Below are 22,849 nucleotides of genomic sequence, written 5' to 3'. Positions count from 1 at the left end.
GAGCGCATTCCACAGCCTGGGCGCCACCACCGAGAAGGCCCTTCTCCAGGTAGCCACCCTCCTGATCTCCTTCAAGGAGGGCTCTCGAAGAAGGACCCCCGCGTCATCTGAAGGGGTGGGAAGGCACACATTGTGTGCGTGTGGGACTGCAGGCTGGAGATTCGGCAGGCGCTGGCTTTCTGCTGCCCCAGCGCTGGCCCGAATGAAAGGGAGACGTCCAGCAAGGAAGCCCCGTCCTCCTGGCAGGGCAGGAGGTCAGAGTCCAGCTGTCGCGAACAGGCAGCAAATTGCCAGCCATTCAGGGGACCGTCATAACGGCTTTCGGGGGCAGAGCCGGGGCCCTCGTGCCTCCAGAGCCAAAACCCCGTGCCTGGCCGTGGGGATCCCGCCTCGGCCTGTGGTGGTGCACGCGGATGCCGGTCACGGCTCTGCCAGCGACGGTCACGGGCCAGCCCAGCTCCCCACCGTGCCTGCAGGAGGGGAGCCATTCCCTGGGAAGCGGAAGCGGAAGCCACACCGCTGCTCGGGCCGGGCCTTGGGGCCGAGGCCCAGGCCCAGGCCCCACCGGGCAGATGAGAGAGCCGGCGAGCGAGCCAGCGAGCGCCTCGGGAGAGGCCCGGGATGAGGCCCCACGGCACGCCCAGCCGGGTCAGTCAGTGCCCAGGCCCTCGGATGCTAGGCGGGCTGCCCTCGGAGCGCTTTCTCAGATGTCGGGGCCAGCCAGCCGCATTGCCGTCCTAATGCATTGGGAATGTGAAGGGTAGAGCGCGGAGCGGCTCCACAGCAGCATCGCCAAGAGCCACGTCCCACCGAAGGAGCCCTGCCCTCTGCTCCGCTGTGAGTCAGAAGCAAGCCGAACGCAGCGGCCCAGGGAGGGGAACATGCGCAGGAGACGCAGAGCGAAGAAGCCCATCCTTGAGAGCAGGAATGGCTTCCAGCTGGTTCCCCCAGGCGCTTTGAACGGCCGTCGCAGCCTTCGGAGCCAGAGCTCTGCGGCTGCTCTAAAGCGGGTGGGCAACATTGGACCCCGGGGACAAACCTGGTCCTTCTTGCTTCCCCATCCAACCCCTCTAGGATTTCCCGGATGACGACACCCCATCCCATCCCGCCCTGCTCATGGACTGCAGGGCGGTTCAGCTTTCCCCCCTTCTAAAAGGCTGCAGCAGCTCTGCACCAGACTCCTGGAAGCAAGAGCTTTCAGCTGCTGCGTGCTAGCTTTCGCATGTTTAATTTCTCGTATTTCTGGCCTTGCCTCCCACTGGTCTCCAGCCGCCAGAGTCTTCTCAAGATGGAATTCAGTGCTCGGGCTGAAAGAGGCCGCCATTCCCGCCCTGGCGTGTGGGTCAGCAACGTGCCTTGGCTCTGTCTTGACAAACATCCTGCCTCCATCTCGTTTCCTCGCTTTCCCTGATGTGTGGCCATCGCATTCTTTGGATTCTAAGCTTTCAGGCTGGGCCCGCGTTGCTTCTAATCTTTGTACAGTGACTAGCAATCAGTTTTCCGTGGAATAGATCCTCTTCGTCTTTGTCATATTCATCATCCCACAGCTGAATTTCTACCAGAGGTGCAGTGAGGAAAACAGTTTGCAGCTCAGCCCGGAGGGTCTTGTTCTCTCATTTCTCATTGCATTATGGCACCCAGCTGAGTCGGCGGCTGACTTCAAACAGTCGGTTGCGTCTCCAGGTGAGGAGATCCGGCTGCAGGCCGATGCTCGCCCAGGTGTGTGCAAGCCCCGCTTCCGTCCGGCAGTGATGCCTCTTCCTAAATCTGGCTGCTCTGTGGAGATTTCCCTCAGGGTGATGAGGTTACTCCGTTCCCAGCATATAGAAATTTCTTTAAGTGGCTCGCGCAGATTGCAGAACACGACACACAGTGCTTAATTACCGGAAATCTTTATTCTTTCGTAACAGCTTGAATAGGAATGGTGATGCTGACCCTTGGAAAAGAAGAATAAAGAGAGGAAAGTATGTGTCCTTGCACAGTGTGTGAGTGAATCTCATCGGGCTCCCAATCACACATCTGGACTTCCAGGGCGACCAAACCCTTTCCCTTTTTGCACCCGCTGCCACATCCTGCAGCCCCGGCTACTCACGCATCGCTGCCTTCACCGCATCTCTATTACCTTCCCCACGGTAAAATGGTCAGCAGAGCAAGGCCACTGCCCCGGCTGTGGGGACCATCGCCGGAGCCTGCGATGCGTGGTTCGCCCCGGGGGTCGCCTGGTCTGGGCGTGTGCGGCATCTGGCCAGGGAGCCAAGCTCTGCAGCGAGCAAGAGGGGGCCCGCGGCCTGTCCCCTCGCAGCTGCCCTCCCTGGCTTCGTGCCCAGCGCGCAGCCCGGAGAAGCCCTTTCAGGAACGTTCTCGCACGGCTTCACCTTTTTGTATAGACAAGTATCAGTCCCATCCTAGCTACCTATACTTGACCACTGGCTCTCTTTTCTTTCCGTGGAGCACTGGCTTGCTAAAGCAGGCTACATTTTGAAATGACAAAGCCTAAACAAAGCAGGCCAGACTTCGCAATATAAGCAGACCCGCTCAGTGGCGGCTAGCCTAAAATCATTTCCAGCTGATGTTCACTTTCTCACCTCCTGCTCCACAACACACATTAAGCATGTGTTGAAGAAGGTCATTTTATTTATTTTATTTATTTAAAGCATTTCTATGCCGCCCCCATCACAACAAAGCCTCTCAGCAAAACTCTCCAGGATTACCCAAAAAGAGGAACTCGCCTCTGCCCCACCCCCGGCCCTTTCCGCATGAGGGACTCACTGTATGCTTGTCCCAAACACAATCCACCAGTACTGCCCATAAATAATCATGAATACAGAATAAATTATGCAGGTAGAAAAGTTCAAGGAAAATCCTGTATTTTCTTGAGTGACTGCATGAAACCCTGGTGTATGTGTGCAGTTCTGCTACTCCACAGCGCCACCTAGTGCTTATGGCATATAGAAAGGCAGAGAAATAAACCCTCCTGGGAAAAGAAGAAAGAAAGAAGCTGATCTTAATCGCATGAGGAGAAGTGAAGGGTTAAAGGCCTGGGTAGCAAAGCCACTGCTTTGGGTTGCTAAAAAGAGGTGCCCTTGGGGGCGAAGCCACTCGAGGCTCCTCCTGCCAGTGGCGACTGTCTGGTCGCCTCTCGTGACTGTATTTATGGACGCCTCATGGCTGATGAGTATATTTTGTCTGAAGCACAGCATTAATGCTTTCCTGGCCCCAAACTGAGTTATTTTCCATACAGCCTGGACAGCGATCGCATGCAGATCATTCGTTCTATAAATTCCCTCAACTCTGAACTCTGGCAGCCACTTCAGTGGGTTGCATTTAATGCTGCATAATGAGGCATTTTATTTTATTTGTTTTGCCAGCCAAAAACATAATGTTCCCATATTTGTGGCATGAAGACACAATAAAAGTCATTTCCCTCTCCCTCGAACCGTTAAATATTCTAGGCTGTCCGTTTCAGGGACTTTTCAAACTAAATCAGCCGCCTTCTTCCCCAAACGTCTCCTGTGCTCTGTGGGGCTGAATGGCGCTTTCAGGAGAGTCGCTCCTCTCCAACTCTGCTTCCTTCCTTCATAAAGCTTGTCCAGAAGACAATTCCGATGGATCGTCTCCTGCCTCAAACATTCCACCCATCCTGTGCCAGGAAAACCACGTGTGCAACTAAATGTATGCTTGGGAGGGCGTTGCAGCTAATTTCAGCTCTCTGGACTGGTATGATGCATGTGTTTGCCTTATTCACACACTTCATTCCTTTTTAAAAGCCGTATACTTAAACTGGGCCGCAGAGTGAAGCGAGACCTCTCCCATCCGTGCCCAAGAACAGCTTTGCAAGCAGTCCCGGGAGCGGCGCCTTCGAAAGATCACAGACCCGGCTCCCAGCCCTTCCCTGGCAGCCTGACCCTTTCATGTGCCCTGTTGCTTGTTGATGCCGCCGTCTGGCGCTGCGCTGCTTCCAGCGGGATCCAATGCCGCTCCATCCCGACGTGGGTCTCCTGCGCTCTGCCGGGTGGCTCCAGGGAAGCGTTCCGAGCACTGCCAGTTGTGCAAGACGGGGCGGTTCCGTTCCACGGAGCTGCTGGGAAGCGTCCCACTTGTGCTTTCTTCGCAAGCCACTTCCCCACCCATCTGATGAAAGTCACATCTTCCTCCTGTTGCTCATCTCCAAAAACTTTCTTCCATTTGAAAAACCAAACTGAAAAGCAACTGGATGCGTGTTTGGGGGAGCAAAACCCTTCAGAGGACGTGGGCCAACCTGGGGAGGCAGGAGAGCAAAGCCTTCCACATCCAAAGGCCACCACCCCAGTGGCATGCCTCCAGCTGCCCGGGCCTCCAAGGCCGTTGAGCGACACGGCTTTTCTGATACAGAAAGGTGTTCTCTGCAAACCTTTTCTGCATTAGAGCAACCTTCCTCCCAGAGAGAATATCTCTGTGAAGACTTTTGGGAGGGAAGGGAACCCACGGCACCGTAATGGTTTCCAAAGTGTTTACAAGAGCGTACCAGGGCTGTAAATGATTTTCCACCTGTCTGGATCAACTGTGGTGGCTTTACTACACGACCCAACACTTACATCGTTGGTGTAATTTGCATAATGCATCCCGGATGTTACCTCCCTGTCTCCATGGTTTAAAACTTGGATTGGGCTTGCAGGGTGTCCGTCTCTTTGCTTGGGCAAAAGGCAGCCAGCCGGCATCTCCTGCAGCCACGACGGCAGGGACAAGAACCCTCTTCGCAAGAAGCCCGACAAGCTGCCTGCCGAGGCAGGGTCGTGCCCCTTTGCTCCTTAGCAGCATTTCCCAATGCATACAGCTTTGATCTCTTTGGAAATTTGCACTTTCTAATAGGACACTTTCCTCCAGAAGCTTCAGATGATTTTTTTTCTTTCAAATTATCCTTCTTTTATTCCTTCTTTCAGTGGTGTTTCTCGCTTTCTGTTTTCTTTTCTTCCTTCTGATATCTTCATGCTGGGAAGAATTTGAGGCTTAAAAAAACACAATCCAGGATTTACTGAATATGATTCAAGGCCAAGCTAGGCAGGAAGTTAGATAAGTGCCGGTTTTTAAAAATGCAAATGGCCTTAGCTGAGAGGGTGATAACTCATGGGAGTAGAGCAGCCACGGAAGGAGCCGAGGCATTTCACCCGGAGGAAAATGCCTCACCTGAAGCTGGTATTTGCACCGGGGAGAAAACCTCAATTGCTGTCTCTAGAGTATTTCCAGATTCCAGATGCCGGCAGATTCCAGCTTCAGAAACGGGAGCACAAAAGGGAAGTGCCCTTTGGAACTGCTCGCTGCCCTGACTGAGCACTTTGCTCTTGCTCCTCGGGTGACTGGCAAGCAGAAGAAGGGCCGCACAAGGCTGCTTCGGGGGGCCCGATATCCCCGCTGCTGTCAAGGTGCTCATTTTTGGAAAGTAATCTTGAAAGAAGACATCATGTCTTAAGGAAGAACATCCTGCTCACTGCATCCTACCCTTTGGCCTCTACACATTTTTGTTACTTGATTCACGGCATTCAATTCAGGCTAAATTGAAGCCAAAGACACGGGCGGTCAAGATGGGGGCGCTCATGCCGGGAAGCATACGATCTGGCTTTCTATGCAAATTAGATGCAAAGGGGCCAAACTGCGATACAGGGCCGTATGCCTGCAGATTGACATCTCTGCTGATTTATTAGTGGGGACAATTTTAATTAGCGGGGCTGACACTTAAGGAGACAATTGATCATTTATTGAGAATATGTTGGTTTTACTCCATTTCCACAGTGATGAATAAAGACGATACTGAAGATGTCGCTTCCTTCTAAAACTGAATGGTAGTATAAGGTCATGATGCTACGGTGGGGGGGATGGGGGGTTGCTCAACAGAAGAGCCACAGATGGCAAATGTCAGGGGACTGAGAGCCACAAGTGGGTGCCACGAATGTCCACAGGCAGCAAGCCGTGAGCCACAAAATAAACTCAAAGAGCCGCATGTGGCTCCCGAGCCTTGGGTTGGCCACCTCTGTGCTGGAGGGACTCGCGGTTCCACGCCCATGGTCCTGGGGCAGGTGACGGGTGCTCACAGAGAGGAGTCCCGCTGCCCTGGCACATCTGCCTGTTTCCAAGGTTGCTCTGGGTCCCACCGCCGCAGTGGAAACAGTAGCGCCCCGTGGCGATGCGGACCATTCGTAGGAGGAAGTGCTTTGCTTCTCTTCTGCCTCTCTAGATCAAGGCTCGCATGCCATGAATATATTTAAATTTCATTGAGCAGCTTTCTCTTGAGAGAAAAATGCTCATTGCCCATCTGCCATTGGAGTCAGAAATACCCAATGCTAATAAAATTGAACTCGTATTTGCTCTGATCATACTACTGCATCCGTACTGATTTTGTATTTGTGCTTTATTGCAAGCATACAATTGTCAAAAACAAAGCAAGGCAAGTCGCTGCGACCCGCAGCGCACAAGGCAAAAACCGATAGGCACGGGCCGTGTGGTCGAAGACTCCCTACATAAACAGTAAAATATTGTTTGACTACTATATATGTCATGTAAGATCTGGACAAATATCACATTGCAGTAATTGTGTTGTGAATTGTGCGGTAAAAAAATCTCATGGACTTTGTAACTGGAAGTACCTTCCACCTCAGCAATCCATACATAGTCATTTTATAGCCGCAGGTTCAGGCCAGAGAAATTTTCCTTTCCAAGAAAAACTCTTATTTCCTTCATCACAGAAAAGATTCCCTGCATATTCTCTGGCTTCGGACCCCAGGACTGATTTCACCTCAGAGAGAGCACTTCTCGGTTATCCCAAGTTGGAGGGAGTTGATCTCGAACTCATAAAAGCGAAAGGAAGGACTGAGGCCGGGCACGGAAGTGCCACGGGCAATGCACTCCTCACTGTAGTTTTAAATAGCCAGGACGAGCGCTTGCACCTCTCCCGAATCCGGCTACGCACTGACTAAAACCAGCCGCTCAGCTCACCCTCTCTGCTTTCTGCTCCGGCAGGCGACCAGTTGAATTCTGAAGAGAAGAAGAAGAGGAAGCAGAGGCGGAACCGGACCACCTTCAATAGCAGTCAGCTGCAGGCGCTGGAGAGGGTCTTCGAGCGCACCCACTACCCGGACGCCTTCGTGCGAGAAGACCTGGCGCGCAGGGTCAACCTCACCGAAGCCAGGGTGCAGGTGAGTACATGGACTGCCCTGCAGAGCAGCATCTGCACCTCATCTTTTTTCTCGAAAGAAAGAAAGAGATGAAGTGTAAATTCCCCTTTGATTCACGCCTTGGAAACGACACACAGGTTCTTGCTTGGTTTTAATGGGGTGTGCAGTTTTATTTTTGGTCTACTGAGAAAATGCAGAGCTACAGAAACATTTAAAAAGGCATTTTAAGAAAAGAGAAAATAATTCCGGTCCTCCTACTGGTATTGGTCTGTCCCACAGTGTGTTTCTCCATCTCCATCTCTCAAAGCTGCACCACTCTTTTGAAGGGGGTTACTCTGGAAGTCTTAGCCAGGCAATGGCAGGGCGAGGGACTGAGGACGCTCTGCCTGCCTGCCTGCCTGCCTGTTGTCCACATGTATGTCTTGGACCTTCAGTGTGACAGCATTCCAAGAGTAACTTATAGCTAAAGTAAAATAGGCCAACAATGTAAAATGTCCAAAAATGGAAGTTGAGTCCAGCCAGTGGAGCAGCTCGTTCTGAAGCAGGACCTGCCAATCTGGTGTAGATTATTACAGGTAGCTGGGACAACAAAATATTTTTTCTGCCCATCAGAAGGTGAGCCTTCTGAACTAGTAATACCTTCCCAGACTGGCTTTGAAAGAAGTGAAATGTCCAGAGTTCTGGGAGTACAAGACCTAAAAGTCTGAGTGTGGGTTCCTTGTCAAAGCATAGGTTGTTGCTGAAACGTGGGTGAGCATGTTGTCTAAACCCAGCCGATGTAACAAACCATGGCGAACAACCCACCGTTCACATCTCAACAGCCAACCATGCATTCTCTCCATGGGTTGCTCATGGTTAACAAGCCATGACTTATCAGCATTTAAAGAACAAGATAACCCAAGTTTCAGCAACAACCCATAATTCAACAGCAACACACACTTAACCCACATTCAACCCCAAGAGTGGATTTAGCCATGTCCGCAAGTTTTTCCCCATCATAGAATAAATATAGAATAAAGTGAGCTCGAAAGCAACTGAGAGTCGGTTCATGGATATTTGCATAGCCATAACCAGTGATAATGACTATTGCAACCAGCACAGCAGTGAGATCTCATGCTTAGAAGTTCTGTTCAAGGGCACTAACCAGAATTGTCATGCTGAGTCTCTCAGGATTTCAGCCATCAGTCCATGCTTAAATCATTCCCATGGAGGCCAAAAGGGCTTAAAGGGTTTCAATTGGACTGAATTCCCACGGAACAGACAATATCCGTATTTTGTAGGGAGCCGTATTATTTTGATAGTGGACTTAAATCTAACGTATGAAATTCCACATAGGAGGAAATGACTGTTAAATCCTAGAAGCAGCTGCCATCCCTTCTCTGCTTTAACAATCAGAGGGAACTTGAAGGAGATGAGAAAAGCGTATAGGAAATTTATGCCGACTTTTTAACTGGATTTATGGCATGGGCAAACTTCTGAGTCAAGTAGGGCGGCCAACGGAATATCTCACAGGCCACGGACTTGGCTGAGGTTCTCGCTGAGGTGCCCTGTTGGGGTTTTAATCGCAGAAATGTGTGCCGGCGGCATTCCCCAAGGTGAACCCCGGCCCAGGCTGCTTCCCAGTGGCAGGGCTTCCCACGCCGGGGCAGCCAGCGCCGTGCAGCAGCGATTGGACGGGATCATGACCGCATCTCATCTGGCAGTGAGCGGACGAAACAGACCAGGAGACTGACTAAGGATTGCCTGTGGGATTGTAAGGGCCGTGAAATGTTTAAAAACAGCGCAAGCCGCATCTCAGTGCATTTAACAAATCCATTTGTGAGGAGCACTGATTTGCGGAAATCACCGTTCGTGCAGCGGGTGCTGCAAGTATGCATCTTGCCCCTTGCAAGAGAAGGCGTGTGCAAGGCCTTTGCACGCATTTCCAGCACAGATGGGAACTGGCCTCTGTGCACCAGGCGGGAAGAGCTGCAGACGTCTGCCGGGCTCGAATGAGATGCGTTCCACAGCGTCTCAGATTCATCGCTGCGGCGCTGTGGGGCCAGGCCCCATGGCTCTTTCGCTGGCACTGGGGCTTTTTCCCATGCTTCAGAGGTGGGGCGGGGGTGCGGTGAAAGCAGATAAAGCTTCATGACGCTCTAGATAGCTACTCGCTTGATCTGCCCAAGTCCACCTGCAGCAAATCCCCCCACAACTGTCTAAAACCACAGAGACCTTTGAGGAGGTCAAGAAGCCAAGCCTTGCGTCACCTTAGACTGCATTTTTCCTGAAAGCGAAGTTGCATCTTTGCGTCTTTAAAAAAATACGGGCCGATTTGGTTAGCTGTGCAGCTGTGGGGCGTGGCAGGCATCTATTTTTACAATCAAACTGTACTGGGGGGAAGCCCTCCCCTCCTTTACCTCCATGTACTCACCCACTGGAACGCTTCTGGCTCCCTTCCCCAGCATGACTCCTGCACCAGGTGTGAGCCTGAGCAGGGGAAAACTGAAACCATCCCAGGATTTTGCTCCCCCCCCCCCGTGCATTTAGTCGGATAGTCAAGGTGCACGGCCCACCCTGACGCTCCGGGGTGCGGTTAGGCCCCTCAAGCCCACAGTGTCCCCCGGGGCCCATGGCCTACCTTTTTCCAAGCCTCCTGGCCACACTGGGGTGGCCGTGGTGAATTCCAGGGGTGTGCAGCTGAAGAGGGAAACTGTAACACACACACACACACACACCCATCAACCCTGAAAAACCCCACGCCCCTGCACGGCAGGTAAGCCAAAGGAAGGCTATGCTCAGCTCCGCACTTAGGCACTTCCTTCCACCAAGCCGCTCACCACCGCGCCAAGACTCCTCCCTTGCTCAGACCCCATCAGCCTCAACTTGGGGTTGGGATTTTTTGCTCCAACAGGCACACTATACAGTTGCTTGTATCAAAGCGCATTTGCTCTTCAGATGCTCTTTCTCCCAGCTTGGAGAGATCCCTTCGGCGCCCCTCATAATCCCGTTTGGTTCTAACCGTCCTAAAGAGTTTAATGTCACCAGCAAACTTGGCCACTTCACTGCTACTTCCAGATAATTTCTGAATAGATTGAACAACATTGGTCCTAATACAGAACCCTGAGGGATTCCACTGGTGGCATCTCTTCACAGGGAAACATTGCCAATTTATCTATCTTCTGCTCTTTAGCCAGTTAGTGATCCATAAGAGCCCCCCCCCCCCCCCGCTTTATTCCATGACTTCTCAGTTTGCTTAGGATCCTTTGCCAAAAGCCTTTTGGAAGTGAACAGTCCACCCTGATTGTCCTTGTCTAATTGCTTATTGATGCTCTCAGATAACTCCTATAGGTTAGTGAGGCGAAACTGCTCCTTGCAGAAGCCTTGCTGATTCTTTTTCAGCAGAGCTTGTCCCTCTGGGGGTTGAGATGGGGCTTTTCTCCAGGAGGGAAAGAGAAGTAGGAGGAGAGGGAAAAAGATAGAAGTGGAGGAGAAGGAAGGAAAAATCTTTTTATTGTCCTTATAAAACATGACACAATGTGGGCAGAAGACTTTTCTCCAGGTCTCCCAGGTGCTGGTGTTGTGTCGAGATGTGCCAGCAAGTCTCCAACTCAACAACATCCTGCAGATGCTGCTCAAAGTTTGTTCCATCTCATGCCGGTTTCGGTCTCTAATCTTCGCCTTTTTGTTTAGTTTTTCATTTGCATGAACATTTCTGCATAGTTTCATGTGCCTTTTTTAAATTGTATACATCAGTTGTGGGCGACAAGATATCCAGAGAGAGCTGGGGGTGTGCAGTCAAAGGACAGCTGCTGCTTATTCAGACAATCAGAAAAAACATCACCCGCATGGAAAGAGCCACACAATCTGACAACAAGGAAATGTGGGGCTCTGATAAAGTTGCAGCCACATACATAGCATGGGAGAAGAAGGGCTGGGAAGATCATGTGCCCAAGAGAAGCGCATTGCACAAGCATGACACAAAGAACAGCCGAGATGAGCTAGGTAGAGGGTTTATGGGGAATTTATACAGCGAGGGATACAGGGAAAGGTGGCCAGCTAGGCTCCATAGCACACAGAAAACCGGTCAGGTGACACAGTTCCTTTCTCACAAGGAAGCGCCCGGCAGAGGAAACGCAACAGGTACACAGACGCCTTGTCTTAATGAGCGGTCAGTCAGGATTCGTGGATGCAACTCTTTGTAACAAGCTCCGCCTGCCACTCACTTGGTATTTGGATGTTGGAAATGCACTGGAAATGCCCAGGGACTTGCTTTCTCTGCAGGAATGGGGGGGGGGGCTTAGACCAGGAGTCCCCAAACTTTTTCCAAAGGGGGCCAGTTGACAGGTGCCAGCCGTGGGCAAGGGCCGCCAAGGTGAGGGGCGGGTGGCACGCGCACACGCACGCGAGGCGGGGACTGGGGAGGGGGTGTGCAGGGTGAGGCACCGGCTTGCTCGCGAGGAGATCGAGCCCAAAATGACCTCCTCGCGAGCAGGCCTCCACCGGGCGCGTGCACAGCAAGGAGCTGGCTGCTCAGGAGATCATTTTCTCCCATCAGTCCAAAACGACCTCCTCGTGAGCAAGCCCCGCGCCCACACACACATACCCGGCGAGTGCAAAACTGGTGGGGTGGGCCGGTTAAATGGCATGGCGGGCCAGATCCGGCCCGCGGGCCTTAGTCTGAGGACCCATGGCTTAGACTGTGGGCTTGCTGTGAAAATGGTGCCTCTTCCTTTTAATCCTTTAATTAAAGGTTTCCTTTAATCCTGATACAGGCATCTGGATTAAGCTCCCATGCACTTTTCAAAATTACACATTTTTCATGTTCCTTTGTCAGACACCTGTGTGCCATACAACACAGTTGTGGAGTGACACAAATCACAGCCAAGCTTGGGGGGTCTTTCAGGAACGCAGCAGATTGTGCTCAAGGAATGTGCGAACTGGATAAAACCCAGTCAAGACGATTAGCTTCCACTCCTTATTCCTTGCTTCTTTCCAAGCGCCCCCGTCTCCTTCACCGTGCCCAGCTGGGGAGCTTGCCCCCGCCCCCCCATTCCAGCCTGCCCCCCCACGCACCTTCCTAGAATGATGCCTCCCTCCCCTTCGCCCATCTCAGGGTGAGTGGGAGGCCTATTACCGCCTTGTGTGCTCCCACGTAATTCCTGTGTCTTCATTAATTCTTACTGTCTCTTCTTGTTGGGTTTAACAGCGAAGCCAACATGGCAGAGGGCTTCCAAAGCGCGCTGTCGTGAGGCGCTGGTCGGCTGCCCCCTCTTGTTCTCTGTCGTGGATTTTCCACATCAGGGGAAAAGATGGAAGAGGCTGCTAGAAATGCAGGAAGACTGTCAGGAGGAGGTTCCTGCTCTCCCTAAGAAGCTTCCCAGCAAACTGCGTAGGGCAAGGGTGCCGCGCAAGGTTGGGGTGGCCCCCAGCGCATGGGGGGGGGGTCCCCCACACGGCAGAGCCCCGTCACGCAGGGCACCTCTTCTCCCCTCACAGGTGTGGTTCCAGAACAGACGGGCGAAGTTCCGCAGGAACGAGCGGGCCATGCTGGCCAACAAGAACGCGTCCCTCCTGAAGTCCTACTCGGGGGACGTGACCGCCGTGGAGCAGCCCATCGTGCCCCGGCCAGCCCCACGGCCCACCGACTATCTCTCCTGGGGGACCGCCTCTCCCTACAGGTGACTGCACGGCATCCCCCTCCCGCCACCCCGGACCCGCTCTTCTGTGCGCAGCCGGTGCGCTGCTGTGCCCAGTTGCCCAGCAGGAAGCCCAATGCGAGACGATCCGAAAAGGAAACCGGACGGCCCTCCGAGTGGGAGGGTGTGAGCTGGTGCCCTGCAGCAGCAGCAGGGGCTTGGGCCTGGTGGCCTTCTGGCCCCTTCCGACTCTGCTGTCCAATGATGCTATGCTGCTATGATCAGGTCTCCTTCTGAGTAAGTGTGCACCTGGCTGCACAGTCGGGCTGATTTAAGAGTCAGGCCATGAGTGCCTTCTGCATCGCCCATGCACAGTCCTAGTTGACTGAGAATCGTTTGGGGGGTCGGATGGTTGCATGGCGTTTTTGCTACAACGCCTGACTGTTTGCCGAAATGAGGCACCATCACCCCTTTCAGGGTCGTCCCCCCACCAAAGAAACCGCCCCTCCCCATGTTGCCAGTCTGCACCATCAGCAGTGCCCGCAGCTGCTCTTCCCGCCTGCTCGTCACTGCCCCGGGACAAGCCGTGCCCCCGTTTCCGCAGGGGCGGACCAGCCCTGCCAGGAGGAAGAGCCGTTCCCAGGCGTCCTCGCTGTTGTTCTCGTCTCCCGCAGCCCTGGCAGCCACCTGCGTTTGCCACTGCGTAGCTCGCCCTTTGAAATCCCAAAAACAAAAAAGGCAAACAGAGAGTTGTGCAAAACTCCTGGGAAAAGCTCTTGGCAGAGCCCGAGACCAGAGTAACGCAAACAGAACAAATGTGGATCGTGTGGAAAATAGAGGCTTTGGCCGGTGCGCAGCCGTCCTCTTCTTCTTGCCAGCTGGACTGTGCAGCGCTCGGCAGAACCAGCGCCAGACCAGGCCCAAGGGCCCACAGTGTATAATCCACTGGAAAACTCTCTCATTCAAGTCTCTTTGAGACAAATAACAATTGTCAGGTGAATTTTGTTTCTATTAGTTAGCCTTTTTCTTTTTAGCATACCAGACTCCCTCCCAGAGGTGTTGAAATCTTGCACGTGGGTTTGCTTGAATTCGGCTTTGTTTGTTCCCTGTCTTTAGCTCAGCTCAAAGCAAAGCACGTGCTTCCATCGGCCCTTTTGTCACCTGGGGAAAGGAGGAGCCCCAGGGCATGCGGCTGGCGGTTCCAGGTGAAAAAGGTGAAAACCGCACCTGGCCTTCCAGTGGTGCTGCATGGCCCCTTGGCTGGGAGATGCCATGACAGGGAGCCAGCCGGTCCAGAGGGGGCCAGGCGGGGAAAGGCCGAGGCGGGCAGAGCTCCCGAGTGCCTCCAGCCTGATCAGGTGGGGAGCCAGGGGTGAATCCAGGCACTGGAGGCCCCGAGGCAGCTTCTTTGCTTGTCCAGCCCTTCCACACATGAACGAGCCCAGGTTTCCCGCTAAAGGTTATATTTTTGAGCCGCCAAATCTGAAATAGGCATGGGAAGAGAACAAGCCTTTCTAGGATGGTTATTGCAGCATCGGGACCTCATCGCCCAGTGTGAACCACCCAGTAGTTCCCCTTTCCCTGTGCTATAACAGCAGCCAGGAATGCGGAGGAATCTTCCGCAAGCACTGCAAACATGGGCCAGTAGGATATCCAGAAAAACTTCCTGTTAGAGCTGTGCAGCACTGGAGCCAGTGACCTGGGGAGGTGGTGGGCTCTCCACACTGGAGGCCTTCAGAGGACGGCTGGACAGGGAGGGCGGGCTGAGCCGGAAGTCCTGCTCTGGGCAGGGCTTGGCCCTTCCAGCTCCCCGCTCCCCGACACGGTGGTGGCTGAGCGGGGCTGCGAGCAGGTGGTCTGCTCCCCGGCCTGCCAGGGCGGCTTGGGGCACAGACCCCTGCAGGGGGCCTTCTGCTGAAGAGGCACGTGCTCCGAAAGGCCAGCCGAGCGTTTTCCGGAGCGCTCGCCGGGCGCGATGCAGCCAGGCTGCTCCAGAAGGTTGTGCTGACGCCCTGTTTCTTCCCTCCTGCCCCGCTTCCCTCCCAGCAGTGCCATGGCTTCCTACTCAGCCTCCTGCACCAGTGCCAGCCCTGCCCAGGGCATGAACATGGCCAGCAGCATTGCCAACCTGAGGCTGAAGGCGAAGGAGTACAGTTTACAGCGGAACCAGGTGCCGACAGTGAACTAGGGGCTGCGGAGCCGGAGCGGCCCCCCCCAAGAAAGAAAGCCGGCCCGGCGGGGCAGCCGCCTCGCTCCGCCCGCCGTTCCGACCCGGAAAACAAACCAGCATTGGGAATGAACGCAGGATCCTAATTCACGGGGATCTCTGTGCAGGTGACGTTCCTCTTCCCCGCCAAAGAGCACCACTCCAAGCGCTTGCAAATCGGTTCTCGCTCGATGCGACCTGGACGCGGCGAAGGACACAAGGGTCGCCCGGGAAGGGCCGCGGGCTCCTGGCTGGCCCCTCCCAGTGCCTTCAAGACCCACGGCGGCCACTTGCCCCGCTTCCACAGGCCTTTTAAACACGAGGATTCGTGAAGCCAAAGATCTCCCCGAAGCAGGACAGAGCACGTCCGAAGCGGTCGCCGCGGTATATCCCTCTGTGCCTTGGATCCCGATATCCTGGAAATCGGCCCCTCCCCGAGCCCTTCTTAGTTATTTGAAGCCAATCTTGGCTGAGAAATGTGGTTGCCGCTGTTTCTTCTCCCATAGTTTCTTGGCACTGTTAGGTGTGTTGCAAGAGATTAAAAAAACACCAAATATGAAATTCCTTTAATTTGGTCCAGTTTTGGTGAAGGACCACGCCAGTTTTCAGGCCACACAGAACTCTTCCCCTTGATACGAATGTACGAGCGTGTGCTTGGGGCATTGTTCCGAGGCGCTCAGAAGCCTTCTGCGCTTACCGCCTCTTGGGAAACCCAAAGAGGAGCAGAATCCAGACTTGCAGGTACAATCAGTGCTGATCAGTGTTCAGAGCAAAACTGGGGGGCCTCATCCAGCCCAGATTTAGGCCTGCACCGGCCCACCGACTTCAGCGGGCTTCAGTGCCCCGGCTGTGCTGGAGAGCAGCTTCGCACGCCGTTCCCGCTACGCCTTCTGTTTCACGCCCCATTCAGCAGTGACATCCAGAACCATTTGATTTATATATACTGTATATATTTATATATATAAGATATACATGCAAGCTTTGTGAGTTCTCTTTTTTATTAAACAAAATAAAATGAACTGAGAGCATTCTGGCTGCAAGTCGTCATGCGGCGTTTCTAAACTACCGACAGGGAACCCTCCGGTTTGTGACCCGGCCGGCCCCGCCGTGAGGCACTGGGGGGCGACTTCGTGGGCTGCAGCGTGAGGTGGGGCAGGCGGCACCCCCCCGGTCTGCTGCGCTCGGGGCTCCCCTGGCTGCCCCCGGTACTGCCCTCCCCACCTGCTCCCGCCCACCCACCAGCCAGCCCGTTTTGCTCCTGCGGCCAGCGCATCCTGAACATGGTTTCCCGCTGGGGAAACGGCCCAGCACCGCTCCGTCTCTGCCCAAGCCCTAGCCCTAGCCCTAGCCCTAGCCCTAGCCCTAAGCCTCGTCCGGGAGGGTCCGGCGTGCCAAGAGGCGGGTGGAGCACCCAGCTGCCGTCGGGGAGCCCTGGGGCCGGCCGGCACTGGCCAGGGGTGTGGCGTGCAGAGAGAAAGACCGAGGGAAGTCCGCCCGGCAGGGCAGCACTCTGGAGGAAGGGGGCGCCGTGGATGCGGCGGTGCAGGAGGTCCCCGGGCTGGGAGGGCTCGGGCGCTTGCCGGGGGGCGGAGTGCTGTGCAGGGCAGGAAAGGAGCGTGGTGGGAAGAGGGATGCCCAGATGAACTGCAGTTTCGAGGTCTTGCGCTCCCTCTTAGGTCTCCTGCTGAAGGAGCCAAATTTCATGGTGGGAGCAGGGATCATTTCCTGCTTGACTCGATGGCATGATCACCCAGCACGCACACAGGGACACAGCGCAGGGCATCGGAGTCCACCGAGGCAGGAAGGCTCTTCCCCTTCTTGGCTAGCTGCCTCCTGAGGCCCCTCCAGGTACTTCCTGAGGCCCCATCCACTGAGTTAGAAACATAAACATAGAAACACAGAAGCAGAGCGAGTCAGAAGGGGCCTCCTGGGCGATCTAGTCTGACCCCCGGCTCCAGCCGGCTCTGCTCACGACACACCCGCCATGTGCACGCACAGCCTGTCCTTGAACACCCAGGGCTGAGAGAGCCCTGGGAGACCCATCAGCCCCTGACCAATTCAGCTTGGAAGGCAAGGCTGCTGCAGAAAAGTACCGCCTGGCCTGCTCACGTGCTTTCCATGGTGGCAGCAAGATGCAGTGACCAGCAGATGAAGGCTTCTGCTGCGTGGAGACCAACGTGATCAGCTGTGGATCGGTGCCGGCCAATTTGGCACAGCAAGCTGGCCAGTTCATCCCGCCAGGCATACGGAAGCCCAGTTCACGTCACCAGCCTTACTGCTAAGAGAAGCCGTGGGAAGGCTCCTTCACACACATGGGCACCGAGGTTCTTCTATTATCTATTCTGAAAGAAAACGTTGCTTTATGTCATAACGTTCGTAATAGTCCTAAGCATTTCCATAGTGCTTTTGAACATTCAAAACGCCTCACACACGTCTTCCCGCGATCCTTCCCAGCAGGTGAATATCATTTATTGACACACTCCTTGATGAATTATTAGAATATGTGCTCCTCCACTCAAGGGAATGTACAATGAAAGCAGTCAAGGAACAAATGCATAAAATGCAAAAGCTAGAACGAATAATAGAAGCAGTGGCAGTGGCACGGTAACGTCTTCCAGTATCCTGTGTCAAGCTCAGAAATAAATTGGAACCCGGTGTTCCAAGATCAGGGTTGCACGGCCAAAACTCTGAGCGTTGACGGACGTTCCCAGGCTTTCTTCAAGGGCGGCCCTGCAGAGAGTCCTTTGCCGTAATCTACGCACGGGACGGGATCAGTCCAAATCCCAGCAAGGCTATGCCAGCGAGTATGGAAAACAAAACAATGGCCCAAGGCTGGAAACATTCGATGTACATTCCAGCCTCTGAGAAAGGAGATGCAAAAGAGCGTAGCAACCAGAGGACCACCAAACTAATTTTCCACGCAAGCAAAGTATGTACAACCACTATTACCCTGTGTGGAGCGAGAAATGTCTGATGTTCAAGCTGGACTCCAAAAAGAAAGAGGTGCTTGAGGTTATGTTGCCAATACACATTGGCCACTGGATCTTACCAAAGGATTTCAGAAGAACGACCAGTCTGTGCTTCATAGGCGACAGCAGAGACTTTGACTGTGTGCGCCACGAGAAGCTCGGGGTGATCCTGGAAGAAACGGGGGTGTCTCGCAGCCTGCATCAGGGACAAGAAGATGCTTGCCAGAGGCGAAGGTGCCAGATGAGGCCGACTTTTGTCTCCCCGTCCGTCCAATCTGTATGCAGATCATATCCTAAGGAAAGCTGGAGCAGGATCAGAGGAAGGAGTGCAAATTGGCCGGTGACGCATCAGCAGTTTACGATGCGCAGGTGATACCGTGTTGTTGGCAGAAAACAGAAATGAATTGAAATGGCTCCCGATGAAAGTGAAAGACGAAAGAGCAAAAGCAGGATGGCCGTTGAATGTTAAGAGAAGAAAAAATCCTGCCTACAGAAGAATCGCACAACTTCAATGTCAACAATTAAGACATTGAAATTGCGGAAGATTTTACAGCTCAGTCATCCATTCGAAGGGAGGCCACAGCCAAGAAAACAGAAGAAGGCTGAGGCTTGGGAGGGCTGCAATGAAGGACCTAGAAAAGACCGTCAGGCGTAAGGGCGCTTCACCGGAGAGCAAGGCCCAGATCACCCACACTGCTGTGTTCCCAATCGGCGCATAGGGATGTGGAAGCCGGACAGTGAGAGGAAGAATGCTGATGTATCGGGAACCACGGTGCTGGAGGAGAGCTTTGCCAATACCCTGGACGTGCAGAAAGATGAGCCAGGGAGGCCTGCTTCACAGCCAGCCAGAGCTTCCCCTCGAGGCAAAAATGGCAAAACTGAAGCTGTCAAACTCTGAGGATGTCATGAGAAGACAAGACTGGAAGCCATCCTGGAAGACGATCGTGTCAATAGCCTGATGGCCCAAGAAGAAAATGAAGACCAACCAAGAGATGGGCTGACTCCAAAAAAGAAGCCACAGCCTTGAATTTGGAGGAGCTAAGCCGGGCTGCCATGCATAGGACATCCTGGAGGGCTTTCATGCATGGGGTCACCATAAATCGGGGACGACAGCGCACAGCATTGTCAACAAAGCATGAGGAGAGTGCGGCATGGGCCACTGAGCTCAGATCTGCCTTTCCCAGAACGGGAAGGGCGCTTCTGCCAAGAGCACCTCAAAGGTCAAAGGCAAAGTCACGTCACCCCAAAGGCAGTGAGCGCTCCCAAGCTCAGGTCAGCCTGTCTCCTAACCAACAGGACTTCCAATTTTGTTTGGACTGCATATCCGTCCGCTGGGCCCACATCCAATCCCACAGTGCATCCAGGGGTGCACTTCCCGTATTTTAGACATGTTGCCTTGACTAGTGTCGGTTGTGTTTGTGAATGTTTCCACCACATATGTGGAACAGTGGGGCTTGGCTGCTTCGTAGGAGGACAGCCAACTTCCAAATAAGTAACAGACAAGAGTCCCTTTAGCTGCCAACTTCTTTTCGCCTTCCTGTTGCCATTGGAGAGCAGTCTCTCATGAACTGTTATAAATTCCAAGCTTGGGATGGCAATATTAAGCTTGGAAATGGGAGAGAGTTGCTTAATGAACACAGAGAAAATGGCTCCTCTTTTCTGGGTCAGGAACAACACAGAATCTTAAAAACTATTGTAGTGTGAGCTTTCATGGACTGGAATCTACCTCAACATCGGGTAATCCTTCCACTTGGTTCTCAGTGAGAACTAGATGGGCGTTTAGCTTGAGTACCCCACAGAGAGAGTGGGGCACACAGGCTAATGATTTTGGTTAGGACAGGAATCTTCATCCTCCCTCTCTTAGAGCAGGTCCCAGCGACATGGGGTCTAATTAAGGATAGGATTTTCTTGTGTTTAATTAAAGTCCCAGTATGTACAAGCTGTTCCTCTAGGGACCAAATTCCAGCATCAAATATGATTCTCATCGCAGCCGCTCAATAATTTGCTGGTTATTTATCCTATGAATTTACTCTGAGTGCAGAATTGGATCTTGGAATATAATGTGTTTTGCTTTGTTTTTGAGGAGGCTTATGTGAAGATGTTAATCTGTACTGTTAAACCGGAATAAGGAAAACAACACTGTGACATTTCATTTATTTATTTACTCTCCCACCTTTCCTCTGTGGTGGCCGTCAAGGTGGCGGCATGTGGTTTCCAGGTGGTCTCCCCTCCAAGCCCCAGGCCTGCCTCGCTTCAACTGGGCTCGTGCCTGATGCGCCCCCAGACCATCTCCTGGGTTGCCCACAGTAATGGTCCCTCAAGAACCTGGCACTGTCCCTCTGAAATGCTGCTTCCAGCCCAGCACTCCAGGCTCTCAAGATCACCTTGCATTTTGTTTCGGGCTTCCAGAGTGTTAGCTATCCCGCCCAATTTTGTGTCATCTGTAAATGGGTTGCCCTAGGCGGAAGATGACTTGATGCAACAACCACCACCAAAGAAGGATAAGGAAATTATGAATAAAGATGAACGAATTCTGTTAATTTGTCTTCACTGTCGAATAATTGTGCCTGAATTGATGTTTTCCGGAAGGGAGTCTGAGGAACTGAGACATATAGTGGTGATGAAAGCTGAAGTCCTTAGCCTTATTAACAAATTGAAAGTTAATAAATCACCAAGCCCAGATTATATCTATTCTATAATTATCGAGGAACTCTTAGATGAAATTGTTGATCTAATAAAACTTTGAAACACGTTCCTACAATCAGCTTCTGTACTGGGGATTTGAAGAAATTCTACAAAGGGAACTAGGGGGATCTGGGAAATAATAGACTGGTTAACTTAATGTCTGTTCTTGATAAATGGGCTGAAATAATTTTTAAAGATAAAATTAACAAGCATAAAGAAGGACAAGCCTTGCTGAAAATCCATCTGAATGGCTTCAGCGAAGGTAGGTCTTCTGTCAGTAACCTTTTAGCGTACTTCATGCATGTTAGTAGGTCTGTAGTAGGAATGATATTGCTTCCATCCAAAAGGCTTTGGGCAAAGTTCCGCATGAAAAAAATCCTGGGAAAAGGTAGCATTCATGGATTCCTGTTATGGATCAGTAACTGCTTAAAGGACAGGAAGCAGAGAGTGGAAATAAATGGTAAGCTCTCCCAGTGGAAGGATAAAGCCATGGTGTCCCGCAAGCATCCATATTAGGAAAAATAATTTCCCACTTACTCATACATGATTTGGAATACGGACTGGGCAGTGAAGTGGCTGAGCTTGCAAATTATTTGGAGTGGTTGCAACCCATAAGGGATTGTGAGAAGCTCGAAAAGCTTCCCTCCAAGCTGGGAGAAGCATCATCGACCTGGGAAAAGCATTTCAGAATCAAGAGTAAAATGATGCACGCCAGGTCAAAGGATCCCAACTCTGAAGAAGCTAGTGGGATGAGAGCCAGCCGTGACTGGCCACGGAGGAGGCCCTGGGGTCGGGGCAGGCAGCTTGATGAACGCTCCAAGCCAGCGTGCAAAGGGCAAATGGGCGAGGAGAGGAGAGGAGAGGAGAGGACACTCCGCTCGTGTCAGGCTCCCCGATCCACCTCTACGGCGTGGCCACGCTTAGACTACAGTGCGCAGTTCTCATCGGCACCCTTTAAGAAGGCCTTGTGGGGTCGGGAGAAAGAGCAGAAAAGTGTGCCTAAAATGTTCGAGGGGCGGAACAACCCCTCTGCAGAGAACTGCTGGGACAGCCGCGGTTATCAGGTGCAGAGAAGCGGGAGGAAGGGGGACACGAGAGCGAAGTGCAAAACTATGCCTCGTGCGGAGAAGCTGGATTGGGAGACACCATTTTGCATCTCCCAGCATGCTAGAGGCCAGGGCCATTCCGTGAAGCTGACTGGTGGGCGACACCGGACAGACGAAGGAAGCATTTCTTGTGCAGGGCATCATTTAGCTCTGGAAATGGTGGACTGATGCTCCTCACGGCAAGGCCTCTCACCCGAACGGCGTTAGAAGGGCTGGGAGAACTCCATCGCAGGTAAAGCGATCAGTGGCTAATGGTCCTCGGGGCTAAACGCTGCCTTCGGTACTGAAGGCAGGAAGGCTGCGCACAGCAGCTGCTGGAGGATGCGGGTGGGAAGCGGGACACCACGCTGCGGTGTCCTGTCCATGGGCAGCTGGTGGAAGAACTGGGATGCAAGGCCAGTGGAGCCCTGCTCTGATCCACCGCCGCTCTTCTCATGGTCTTATGGAGGACAGAACCCCGAGGGCTAAATCGCCACACATAAGCTACATAGCGAACATTAAAAATATCCAGAATGTTATACACGTATTTAATTGTGCAACAAAACAACATCCGGAACAAGCGGTCACGCAATGCATGAGAAAAATGGGTCTGAACATCTCTGACCATGACGCCTCTCCCGAGCCTCCGACCCACGGCCAGCCCCTGCGACTAACGCCAGCAGCTCTCGTGCCGTTCGGACTCAGCGGCCCCTTTGTAGCCGAGCGCTGCCCTCCCCACCTGGCGCACCAAGGCCACAATCCACTCTGCCTTCCGAACAGTTAAAGCCCTACAGCTCTCAGCTCAGACGTGCAGGGCTTTTTCAGACGAAGCACACACAGGATTGTGCCCTCACTAACTTTCCCACTGGAGAATAAGGGCCACCCATCATCTCGTTCTGCTGTCAATCTTTCCTCCAGACAATGCATAGGGAAAACCCTTCCACCAAAGCCCTTGTCCAAGTCTCTCTTTCCCCACCCGGCTCTCCAAGATCACTTATATTCTGAGTGTAGCCAAGGAGTACCACACCTATACGAACTGGGTTCTGATTTGGACCTTAAACACAATCCAGTGGCGATCATTACCAAGAGGCATAATGTGAAATCAGTGGGCATCTCATCCACTGCTTCTAAAACCTGCATC

At 53.0% G+C, this 22,849-nt stretch overlaps 1 protein-coding gene across 2 annotated transcripts in view; it reads left to right on the top strand.

The window, feature by feature from the left end:
* The window catches only part of PRRX1 (paired related homeobox 1), a 50,049-nt gene extending 35,098 nt beyond the window's left edge, over positions 1–14,951 (top strand). The window contains exons 2-4 of one of the 2 annotated variants that reach the window (XM_044439382.1): positions 6,991–7,166; positions 12,624–12,805; positions 14,813–14,951. In XM_044439382.1, the coding sequence (XP_044295317.1) occupies positions 6,991–7,166; positions 12,624–12,805; positions 14,813–14,951 (497 nt within the window). Of the gene's footprint in view, positions 1–6,990; positions 7,167–12,623; positions 12,806–14,809 lie in introns of both variants that reach the window. The other variant, XM_044439381.1, reaches the window with a different exon arrangement.
* Positions 14,952–22,849: the final 7,898 nt, after the last annotated feature.

This window comes from Varanus komodoensis, unplaced genomic scaffold (assembly GCF_004798865.1).
Source record: "Varanus komodoensis strain SLA01 unplaced genomic scaffold, ASM479886v1 scaffold34_3, whole genome shotgun sequence".
Taxonomy (NCBI): Eukaryota; Metazoa; Chordata; class Lepidosauria; order Squamata; family Varanidae; genus Varanus; species Varanus komodoensis.
This window is presented reverse-complemented; position numbering and strand designations above follow the sequence as displayed.